General features: G+C 43.0%; 1 protein-coding gene across 5 annotated transcripts in view; it reads left to right on the top strand.

Annotated features, from left to right (window-relative positions):
* Positions 1-5,713: 5,713 nt before the first annotated feature.
* The window catches only part of TCP11L1 (t-complex 11 like 1), a 30,727-nt gene continuing 23,961 nt past the window's right edge, over positions 5,714-12,479 (top strand). Inside the window, exons 1-2 of one of the 5 annotated variants that reach the window (XM_057750639.1) lie at positions 5,714-5,840; positions 8,792-8,978. In XM_057750639.1, coding sequence (XP_057606622.1) covers positions 8,816-8,978 — 163 coding nt within the window. In that variant the 5' untranslated portion in view covers positions 5,714-5,840; positions 8,792-8,815. Of the gene's footprint in view, positions 5,841-6,137; positions 6,278-6,345; positions 6,558-8,791; positions 8,979-12,479 lie in introns of those variants that run through there. The other 4 variants (XM_057750640.1, XM_057750638.1, XM_057750641.1 and 1 more) reach the window with 4 other exon arrangements.

The raw sequence follows: 12,479 nt of genomic DNA, 5'->3' as shown, positions 1-12,479 counted from the left end.
AGTATTGAACAGTAAGGACACCTGTAATTACAGTGTAATAGGAGTGTGGTTTGTACGTTGAAAGGTATATTTCTTAAAGATACAAGGTAGAAACTTAGGGTATGCTAAAGTGAATTTGTCAGTTACCATAAACTGTAAACAAGTCAGAAACTGAACCGTCCTAATGCTTTTGAAAACTTCAGCATCTTTTAAAGCTTATTTTGGAAAATTTCAGACATATAAATATGGGGAGAATAGAATAATGAACTCTTCATGTACTCATCATCCAATTTCAAAAATTGTCAACTCATGGCCAGTCTTATTTAATCTATTGTGTGCTCCCACCTCAGCACATTTCATATGTCCTATCACTTCATCTATAAAATTTCAGTATGTGTGGCTAAAAGATAAGGACATTAAAAACATAACCACAGTATCATTATCACACACACACAAAGCCACAATTCCTTTATATCATCAAAATGCAGTCAGTGTTCACATTTTCTGATTGCAAATGATTTTGACGGTTTATTCCAATAGGGATCCAAACAAAGTTCATAAATTGTAATTGGTTAATGTGCTTCTTAAATCTTTTACTCTACAGGTTTTTCTCTTTATCCCTCCTCGCTTCTCCTTGTCTCTGTCATTGAATAAACCTGGTCAGCTGTTGTTGGGTTTCCTGCAGTCTGGATTTAGCTGATCAAAGCTAAAGTCTTTACAAACTTTTTATTCAGGTTAATGATTATTTCGGAACGACTGCACTGTCAAGATATACTTGGTAAATAGACATGCAATATAACACTTTTATAATACAGTTTTAAATTGTGCATCTTTACAATAATAAAACCAAAAGATTAAAATGAGACTGAATTTTAAATTTAGACTTTTAATGAGAGGTAGGGAAAGCTAAAACGGTGTACCAATATGCTAGCATGTCAATCTTTTGTTTTCTAAGATATAACTGATACTGACCAGTCTTTAAACCGGAAAAAGTTGAGGAATCATGTCTATAGTATATAATATCAATTCTACTAATAAAGCAGGGAATAACTGTCAGGTGGGTTTTTTGTGATGTGTATTTGGCTTTGTTGCATAGGCAAGAAAGGAAGGCAGCTCTCTACAATAAAGTGAAAGAGGAAATTTTTAGAAACAAACTACTGAAAGTGTGGTGAGACCATAGTTGACAGAGCAACTGTGTGTTTACTACCTGATTTGCAACCTTTATTTTACACATAATGGAATGTGATTATTTGGCAACAAAACTAACACCTCTCCTTCAGGGGAAGGCAGAACTGCCTAGTTACAGTCATAGTCCTAGAAGAAGCGGCATTCTAATAGAATGCTAAACCTTCATGGAAAATCAAGTAAAACCACAGTTTACCTCAAACTTCACAAGCATAAAGTTTTAAGAAAAATTGGTCATGTTTATGGCAAGCATTGTCAAAGTTTTCAACTACCGATCTGGTGCTACCCTGAACACCTTGGAGAGCCGTCTTGTATCACTAGAACTGTCAGTCGTCATTTGTTGCTTGCCCTCATTCACTCACCAAGCTTATACACTTGGTGCCTTGGTGACTGTGAGCTTCCCCACCACTCTGAGTAGCCCGGGGCTAAGCACTGATCCAAGGACAGCCTGCCTGGAGGCTAAAGAGACTGTGCACAAAAATCAGCTTGGTCAATCAAATTCTGTATAGAAAAATCTAAGTTATGAAGGAACGACTAAAAAATAAAGCCAGTCTGTAGTGTAGGAGAGGAGTGAAGCCGACTGCAGCATGAAGTAGAGGTGAGATGAGAGAGATCCTGTGTGTCCTGGGGAGATGCTAGAGTCGTGTTAATCTCTAGAGCTGCAGCCAGCTTGCTTCTTCCAAACCCTAGGTAGTCTGGCAGTGAACTCCCTTCACCTTGGGGTAAACTGAGTTTCCAGTTCTTGTAGCTAAAAAACAAACTGGAACACATGTCAGTGTTTTTAATATTTAAAGGAAACTGTGGAGCCCCATGGCGAGGACACAACAGAAGAAGCCCCTGGACTGAGTCCAATAGCAGCTGTCAGCAAGGGCTCTCTTGACCTTGGCTGAACAGCCCCTCCCCACCCCAAGACCTTGGCTGAATAGAGAAGCAACCCCCCCCCCCACTAGGTAAAATATCCAACATTTAGCAACCTGACCACCTAATGACACCCTTTGCCTTATAGCGTACTGACCAATCGATTAATGCCATTTTTTAAAAAATTATTTTTTGGGGGTACACCAAGTTCAATCATCTGTTTTTATACACATATCCCTGTATTCCCTCCCTCCCTCGACTCCCCCCCCACCCTCCCTCGAGTCCCCCCCACCCTCCCCGTCCCAGTCCTCTAAGGCATCTTCCATCCTCGAGTTGAACTCCCTTTGTTATACAACTTCCCACTGACTATCTATTTTACAGTTGGTAGTATATGTATGTCTGTGCTACTCTCTCGCTTCGTCTCAGCTTCCCCTTCACCCCCCGCCCCCTCCCAAACCTCGAGTTCTCCAGTCCATTCTCTGCATCTGCGTCCCTGTTCTTGTCACTGAGTTCATCAGTACCATTTTTAGATTCCGTATATGTGAGTTAGCATACAACATTTGCCTTTCTCTTTCTGACTTACTTCACTCTGTATGACAGACTCTAGGTCTATCCACCTCATTACATATAGCTCCATCTCATCCCTTTTTATAGCTGAGTAATATTCCATTGTATATATATGCCACATCTTCTGTATCCATTCATTTGTTGATGGGCATTTAGGTTGCTTCCATGTCCTGGCTATTGTAAATAGTGCTGCAATAAACATTATGGTACATGTTTCTTTTGGGATTATGGTTTTCTTTGGGTATATGCCCAGTAGTGGGATTACTGGATCATGGTAGTTCTATTTGTAGTTTTTTAAGGAGCCTCCAAACTGTTTTCCATAGTGGCTGTACCAACTTACAGTCCCACCAACAGTGCAGGAGAGTTCCCTTTTCTCCACACCCTCTCCAACATTTGTTGTTTCCAGATTTTGTGATGATGGCCATTCTGATTGGTGTGAGGTGATACCTCATTGTGGCTTTGACTTGCATTTCTCTGATGATGAGTGATGTTGAACATCTTTTCATGTGTTTGTTGGCTATCTGTAGGTCTTCTTTTGAGAAATGTCTATTTAGGTCTTCTGCCCATTTGTGGATTGGGTTATTTGCTTTTTTGGTATTAAGCTGCGTGAGCTGCTTGTATATTTTGGAGGTTAATCCTTTGTCCGTTGTTTCATAGGCAACTATTTTTTCCCATTCTGAGGGTTGCCTTCTAGTCTTGTTTATGGTTTCTTTTGCTGTGCAAAAGCTTTTAAGTTTCATGAGGTCCCATTTGTTTATTCTTGATTTGATTTCCATGATTCTAGAAGGTGGGTCAAAAAGGATCTTGCTTTGATGGATGTCATAGAGTGTTCTGCCTATGTTTTCCTCTAGGAGTTTTATAGTGTCTGGCCTTACATGTAGGTCTTTAATCCATTTGGAGTTTATTTTTGTGTATGGTGTTAGGAAGTGTTCTAATTTCATTCTTTTACATGTTGCTGTCCAATTTTCCCAGCACCACTTATTGAAGAGGCTGTCTTTTTTCCATTGTATATTCGTGCCTCCTTTGTCAAAGATAAGGTGCCCATATGTGTTTGGGCTTACTTCTGAGTTCTCTATTCTATTCCATTGATCTTCCTTTCTATTTTTGTGCTAGTACCATACTGTCTTGATCACTATGGCCTTGTAGTATAGTTTGAAGTCAGGAAGCCTGATTCCACCAACTCCATTTTTCCTTCTCAAGATTGCTTTGGCTATTCGGGGTCTTTTGCGTTTCCATACAAATCCTAAGATTTCTTGCTCTAATTTGATTACCAATGGCATTTTTCACAGAATTAATGCCATTTTCCTAGCAAGAATTTTCTTTGTCTGGAGGGTAAAAAATTGGCTACAAGACTGAAAGTGTCAGCTCCCCTGGGTCTACCAGGAAGTCGGCCCACTGCCCTCATTGCTCCCCTTTCTCAACTCTTTGTACTTAATAAACTCACTCTATTCTGAACTGCTTTGTGTCTGGAAATTCTTTTCTAACCTGCGCTCGAGCCCCAACAGAAACAATTCAAAATATATCAAAAGATGACAACTAAGCCATCAAAGTCAAATCAGTGGTTTTGGTGGTGTTGCAGCATCCTCTCCACATGTGAAAATTGTTTATACTAATCCTTCAAGGAAAGCAGGGGACTCTCACTAGGGTCGTGGAGGTGGGGGGGTGGGTACATCTCTCTAGGAAGGTGGTTAAGCCTGGCTGCCTCTTAGAATCACCTGGGAAGCTTAAAAATTCTTGTCGGGCAATCGCCACGCACCCACTCCGCTGAGTTTCAGATGATAGCTTTAGAACCACTGCTCCCCAGCAGATTCCAAGGTGGAGTCAGGGTTGAGAACAACTAATGTAGAGACTATGGTTATATTAGTCTGGACTCAGAAGTGAGAACTGAATGTTTTCTTCCTAAATCTTAATCTTAGTTCCAGTTAATTGAGTATCTTAGGGTTCCTCCCTCCCTCCCCTCCCCCCCAAAGTGAATCCTCATCTGAGAACTGTGTGTGTGTTTAAGGGGAAAACTCTTAATGTGCTAGTTGGTGAATGGTTAGAGGTGGTTGTGCTGCACTCAGCCTTCAGTACTTTAGGAGTGACTTCCCACGTGTGATCTATTTGGATGTAGCATTTGAATGCGCTAATTCCATTCCATCTTGTTTTGCTCTAGTTATTTAAATTTAACAAGTTTTATAGGCTGCAGGCAGGAGACTTGATTGTTACCCTCATTTTAAGGCATGTATGTTTTATGCTCAGTCTTAAAGCATTTTACAAATGAACATTTAAGAGTCACATATCTTTTTAAAATTAGGCCCTAAAACTATTTCAATGCGTTTAGCTTGCTATCTCACTACCACTACGGGCTGAGAAAAGCATGGTTTTCTTGGATCAGCAACTAGTCGTCCAGCGCCCCGACAGCCATGGCCCAGGTAACTGGGACAAAGGGAAAGGAAGCTCTAGAACAAGCCTGTCTTAACATGGGATGTTTCCTTTCTAGAACACAGAGATGCTGAGTGCTCACTGTTTTTCTGAACTATCTAAACCAAGCAGAACCTTCGTGGGACGTGTTTGCCCCCTTGCCTTCCATCTATTCAGGGCTAAAATTTGGCTCTTCTTGTCGACAAAGCGTAGCAGCCACTGAGATAAGAAGAGTTGCCCCAGACCAAACTTTATCTGTGCCGTTAAAGCGAGACTTGGCCATGTAGGTGGTGGGCATGACTTTTTTTTAACAGCCAAAATGAGAGGAGGAGCAAACTATACACTGTTACAAAACATGATGTAATATTTAAATTTGAAAACCAGGGCGGGGAAGGCTTTGCAGCTAAACGGCCAATCCTTTGCCTTTACTTGACAGGCTCCCTGCCGCCTCTCCCGCCGCCCACCTCTCCGTACAGGAACATGGCGCCGCCGTCTGCGCGGTGGGGGCCCCCTGGCTCCGAGTCACCGCCCACTGGACCCCCTCGGCCCCCACCCGGCCGCGCCCGCCGCCTTTCCGTACGGAAACATGGCGTCGCCCTGTGCGGGACGGGCCCCTCCGAGCTAAGAGCTGCCTCCGGCTGCCCGACGCTGAGAAGCGGCCGCGGTGGCCGCTACCGACCCGAGTCGGGCGGGGAGGGCCGCTCGCAGCGCAGCGAGGGATGCGGCCTCGGAGGGGCAAAGGCTGAGCCGCCCTGCCCGCCGCGCATCCTCCCCGCCTCCGCCGCGGCGCCGGCCCCCGTCAGATTCCCGGCTGGGCGGCAGGAGGGAGGACGCCGACTCGGCGGCAGGTGAGGGAAGCGGACGCGGAGGCTGGCAGCCCTGCGGGGCCCCTCACGTGAGGAACGAGGTCGAGCTTACAGGCATTTCTTTGCCTTTTTTCCGTCGGCCGGTTCCCGGTGACGTCGGGTGGAGGCGAGGAAGAGGCAGAGGCAGTGGGCGGGTTGAGTCTCAGCGCGGCCTTTGTCCCACCCCTCGAGGCTGTCCTGCAGGCGCGCCCCGCTCCCCTCGCTAGCTCCCGGCCCCGGCCACTCCCTCGCCGGCCCGAACAGTTGTTTACAACGGAATCCGGACGCGGGGCGTGCGTGGCGCCGAGCGCTGGAGGAAGTGATTCTCGCCGGCGCTGGACAGAGCTCCTTTCTTGTGCGGAAAGACCCTTTCTCCTGGGGAGCCTCTCGTGAGCGGCTTGGGCTCGGCGTGCGGCTCAGATAGACGGTCTTCACGGCAAGTGCGAGGATCCTCCTACCCTCGGTTCCCTCTGTAGGCATAGCAGGCGTTGGGGATGGTGGAATGAATGAGCACACTGTACGCAGTTAAATGGTTCCTCGCTGCATCTTATAACCCTCTGATTATAGTCACCATTTGTGGAAAGCCTGTTGTGCACCAGCTATCGTTATGCACGCTCTGTTGTTTACACTTCTCCCCAACCCAAGAGGTAGGTAGCTGCATTTTACAGATGAGGAGATTGAAGTTAACTCAGCTAGGAAAGAGCCAGCACTGGAACCCAGGTATGTCTGAGACCAACGCCCATCTCTCCCGTATAAACTGACATTAAAGAGATGACACAGCTATCAGCAAATAATTAGTGGGTATCCGTTGCGGGGATATACTTATGTGTGTGGAGCATACGTGGGCAGTGTGGTTGCTCTGGCTCTTAAGAAGTTAAAAATCTAGTTGAAGAGTTTTCTTTAAAAAATAGGAACTGGCAGTTTTACCATCTGACCCCAACCCATCTCTGCTTCTTCATCACCTGCTGCTTGTTCTTCTGTTTTTCATTTGCCTTCGCTTGTGCCCTTTGAGTGAAATGTCCCCCTTTTCACCTCCTCTCATCCTCTAGATTTTTCTTTCTTTCTTTCTTTTTTTCTTTCTTTCTTTTTTTTCTTTTTCCTGCTGCACCACTGGGGCTTGGGGGATCTTAATTTCCCGACCCGTGCCCCCTGCAGTGGAAGTGCTGAATCCTAACCACTGGGATGGCTAGGAATCCGCTCCAGATGTTGTTTAACTGGGTGAAATCCTATTCTCTTCAAAAAGACAAGCTCAAATGTCACCTTTTCTGGGAAGATTAGCCCAACCTCTTTCTGGGTAGAATTAGTTTCTGCCTCTGCTATATACCCTTAGTGATTTGATAATGCCATTAAGGCTTAAGTTTCACTATGTTTCCTTGTTAGAATGTCTCTCTCCCCGTCTAGACCATGCCTTTTCATCTATTTAAATGAGCATATTTTGAATGGATTTAAGGCAATGATGAATGCGAGATGTCTAATAACTATACCTACAGGAGTTCAGAGAAAGGTGCAAACACTGATGAACTTGGGGAAGTGACCTGGGAGGAGGTAGGCCTTAAAGCTGAATCTTACAGGGATGGGTTAGTTTATTAAACTGAGTATTAAAGACCTGGAAATCCTGCTTTTCCTCCTTACTGTCCAGGATGAGTTACTTCATCCTTCTGAGCTAATTCCCAGCATGTGAAGAGGATAAAATTAGAAGTGTTTTTGTTTGTCCTTTCTCATAGAATATGCTGGTAGTATTATCTTTTGGGTCTTGGAGCATTTCCAGAGCCAGATAGGATTTAGGACAGAGGAGATGGGTGTCTGGAGTGGGATGCTGGAAGGTAAAAGGGAACTGCATTAAAGCAACCTTCGTATTAATAATACAGGCCTGAAAATGTCAATTCCAGCAACTCCATTCTATTTAATGGGGGTATCTGATGTTCAGATAATTACATCAAGTGATTCTTCTCTTCTAATGTACAGAAGAGAGTCTGCCAAACCTCCTGAAAATAGTCAACATTTCTTTTGATCCCTGGATTAACTTCCAGTTGTGTAATAAAGTCTGATTAGTGCTTATGAAAATGTTTTGTGATCTTCAAGTGCTAATAGTACAAGTGCTAATTATTTTCAGTATTATAAATGCAGAAAACATTGTGTCTTTCTTTTCCCTTACTTGGAAACACATTAAGAATAGAGAACTCTAGGGAAAGAAAAAAAAAAACCTTGACAAAAACTGTTTATAGTAAATAAGCAGTTTCTATTTCAGGTCTTTATTAACTGGCTCAAACCAACGTGTTAGAGGTTATTCCTATTCTTAGTCAGCGACTAAGACAATTAAAACCCCACCCAACCACATACATTATGGTTGTTTGCAACTTCCTACTTTACTCACTGTCTTTTTCTGCTGACTGGCAAAGAGTTAGCAAAAATATTTGCCCCACACATTTTTCTTAAATGCTTCATGAGATTCTGCCTTCTACTTGTCATCCTCAGGTGTCTTATCCACATAACGGCATCAGGGAACCAACTCCTCAGCCTAGTGTATATTTACTTCGAAGCCCGATGAAAACCATTATTTCCAGAGTTTTCCTAGCAGCTCTCAGAAATGAAAGTAAAGAACTGAAGAACTGAATCACTCTTTGATTAAAATAGAAGCAGGCAATTTATGGTGTTACCTTCTAACAGTTTAAGGCCCTGTGTTCTCATGACATGGTACTCAGATTAGGACAAAAATATTCAAACTTGTTACTCTCAGAGGTACAAATCCATAAATTTGGTAGTTACAAGTGTCATTGTACAGGTGATCTGTTATCATTGAAGTAGAATATTGTAGCTGGGCAAGATCTTAGCAAGCCCATTGATTTTACAGATGAGAAATCTGAAACCCAAAGAGATTAAACCATTTGCCCAGAGTCACACTGCTGGTTAGTGTCAGAACAAGAACATTTTGGTTCATTTTCTCTTCCCCCTAGGAAAGCGAATGAACGTAATTGAGAATGTCTGAAAACCTTGACAAGTCCAGTATAACCGAAGCAGGAAAATCAAAATCAAATGATCCTGAGCAAGGCCTTGAAGATGCTGTGGAAGGTTCTGATGGAGCTTTACAGGAAAAAATAAAGTCGGGCTCTCCTAGCACCCAAAGAGTGCAAAGACCTCACTGTAAGCACATTGACTTTGGTTAGAAGTAATATGTTCATTGTTTTCAGATGCTGTTTTTATTATGCTTCCTTGTACATGTGGCCCTGAGCTAGGTTCTAATAATATGATACCATTGCCAATAATTAGCATTTAAGAATAGCAGCAGTTTCACAACTGACGGACTAGTCATTTGTGGGTTTTCAATTGCATCAGAAATTAAAATTTTAGATGCATAATGTCCAGAATATTCCCGTTTTCCTCCAGCTTCAGTGACATTCCGATTTGTCTGAAATGCTCTGAGAAACAGGAGGGTGGAATGCAGATTGCAGCTTTAATTAAAAGAGGGTTTGAAAAGTCCAAGGCAGGTCTCAGCCAGGACTGTGCTTGTGCAGGTTGAAAAAAAGTTTTTGAATGTGAGTGATTTCACCACACCCTAACTTCACTGCCTGAGGGCTCAGTTCCCACGAGGTTGAGGGGATTCAGTTTGCTAAATGTGTGTGGTGAAGTCATTTCAGATCCCTGGCAGGGAGCAGTCCTTGTAGATGAAAGGGTGGCAATTTCCACACGTATTCCCAGCAGTTGCTCCAGCTCACGGCTTTTATTAAGAATACTCAAAGTTTTTGAAGTGAGTCCAAAAATGAAAGTTTGAAGAGGGAGTGTCATAGTCTAAGAACGTCAGTGTTGATGCTATCTCCTTAAAGTATAGATGATCAGTAATCCTTCATGTTTGGAAGAAGTACAAATATTTTGGGGTTTAAGGCGTGTTTCTTTTAAAATGATAAAAGCCCCTCTCAGGTAATTTATTAGTCAACCTAGTATTCTTACAGCAAACATTGGTGGACCCCACTTTACTGTGGTTTATTATCACATAGCTTTTGATACATGCAGTACTAGGTCACATTGTGTTCAGGGAAGGAAATATGCTGTTAACAGCAGTCCATCGTATAGGTGTTAGGCCTTGTCTCCAATACGTATAGTTAGAAAGCATCTGTTGTCTCATTTTTAAAATGAGGAAAATGCACTTATCTCCTAGGGTCATTGTAAAGATTAAATGAATTCATGTAAAGCCCCTGGAACAGTGCTTGGCACATAGTAAGTGCACAGTAAACATTAGTTGTTAATACTCCTGCTACTAACATGTCATCTGTTGCATTTATTTATTTATTATTTAAAACAAATTTTTTCTTTTGGCTGCGTCATGTGGCTTGTGGGATCTTAGTTCCCCGACCAGGGACTGAACCCACGCCCTTGGCAGTGAAAGCGAAGAGTCCTAACCAGTGGATTGCCAGGGAATTTCCTCATCTGTTGCATTTAAAGATACCTGGGACTGATGGCTGTAATGTGGCTGTCTGTGGCCGATATGGTAGTTTTATCACTTGTAGTTTCTGGTAAAGCAGTACCTTTGGTTTAGATCTTCGGTTGCTCTTTGATTAATGGCCTTGCCTTTGGTATCCTATAAGTCTAATGGCATGATTCCAAATTAATGTCAAGCCAACACTAGACTACATTATCTGAAATCGTATGTGGTTATGTCCTTAAGGCAACTTATCCTGGGACCCATGATCCAGTGTTGGGGAATCCAGGAACAGTCAAAAAAGTGTATCAACGTGTGTGTGTATGTGCATTTTTCTAGGAAGAAGGTCACGAAAGCTTTCATTAAATTCTCATAGAGATCCATATCAAAATGAGGTTTAAAATCAATGACCTAAAATATTGTTTCTGGCTTTCTTGCTCTTTCTCCTTGTAGTAATAGGTGGGTATAGGGCTACGGACTCCAGTGGTAAAATGAGTTTCCATAGTCGGGGGACCAGGTCAGGAGGCATCACTGCCTGCATAGAGCATAAATAAGAATTTATAAAATATGAAATTAGCTGTCTGCAGACATTTCTTCCAGACTGTGTAAATGTATAGCTACTGAGTTTATAAGTAACTCTAAAATCACATCTGGGATTCTACAAATTAAAAACAAAAAGATAGCCTTTAGCATTGCAAATTATAATACAGAGTAATGGTTTAAGGGTAGAACTGCTATTGGTAACTGTGATACTGGGATTTATAATAGGAAATATGTTCGATTATCACCCCGTTTCTGGCACAGAGCTCCTAAACTTTTGGAATTTCCTACGTGATGAGCGCAAGAAAATGTCTTTTGCTGTGCTAACTGGGAAAGCACCTAGGTAACCTAACCTAAGGATGGCAGCTTGGTTGCCAGGGGACTCAACCTTGTGATTAGAGGGTTGGAACTTTCAATCCCACCGCCCATCCCACCCCCACCTCTGGGATGGAGGGAGGAGCTAGAGGTTATATCAGTTGCCAACGGCCAGTTATTTAATCAAGTTTGCCTATATAATGAAGCCTACATAAAAACCCAGAAGGATGGGGTTCAGAGAGCTTCTGGGTTGGTGAAGACGTGGAAGTACTGGGAGAGTGGCATGCTACTTCCCCATACTTTGCCCTATGCACCTCTTCCATCTGGCTGTTTCTGGGTTACATCCTTTTATAAAATAAACCAGTAACCTAATGAGTAAAATATTTCTCTGAGTTTTGTGAGCTACTCTAGCAAATTAATCGAATGCAAGGAGGGCGTTGTTGGAACTTCCCATCCATAGCCAGTCTGTCAGAAGCAGAGGTGACAACCTGGACTTGGGACTGTTGTCTGAAGCGAGAGTGGGGGGCAGTCTTGTAGGACTGAGCCCTTAACCTGTGGAATCTGATGCTAGCTCCAGGTAGACAGCATCAGAATTGAGTTGAATTGTAGGACACCCATCTGGTGTCTGAGAATTGCTTGGTGGTGTGGGGGAAAAAACCTTCACCCCATGTCCCCTGCATGTAATGGAATTGGGGTGCAGAACTTTTAGTAACCGAGAGAGAATATAGAAAAAGGAAAATGGCTGGCCTGTAAGAATTGGTTGGGACTAATCTGAGGTGGTAATTTGATTCTAAAAGATGATCAGTTCTTTAAACATAGAGATCCTTAGCGTAAGGATCAGTCAACTGTAACTTAATGTTTCCAGTAAGTTTCTCTAGTTCCAGGTTATTTATTTATTTTGTGGGAGAAGGAAGGATTTATTCCTTGCAGCAAATAAGGAGAACACCAGGGATCTTTTCCAAAGCAGTGTCTCCCTCCACAGGAAAATTGGGAAAGGTTTAAGCTAAGGATGCATACATGTTTATGAAGGGGCTTGAGCAGAGAATTCTGCATAGAATTGGGGCAAAGGTTGCCAGAGCCCAAGCCCTAGTTTTTTGTTATGTTTTGTTTTAAATATTTATTTATTTGTTTGACTGTGCCAGGTCTTAGTTGCAGCACTCGGGATCTTCATTGTGGCATGTGGGATCTTTAGTTGCAGCATACAGGAACTTTAGTTGTGGCATGAGAACTCTTAGTTGTGGCATGTTCCCTGACCAGGGATTGAACCCGCGCCACCTACATTGGGAATACAGAGCCTTAGCCACTGGACCACCAGGGAAGCACCCCCCCTCCCCCCCCCCCTTTTAAAGATGTGAACCATTTTTAAAGTTTTT

This window comes from Hippopotamus amphibius, chromosome 9 (assembly GCF_030028045.1).
Source record: "Hippopotamus amphibius kiboko isolate mHipAmp2 chromosome 9, mHipAmp2.hap2, whole genome shotgun sequence".
Classification (NCBI taxonomy): Eukaryota; Metazoa; Chordata; class Mammalia; order Artiodactyla; family Hippopotamidae; genus Hippopotamus; species Hippopotamus amphibius.
The sequence above is the reverse complement of the archived record's forward strand: the minus strand, read 5'-3'. Positions and strand labels throughout refer to the sequence as shown.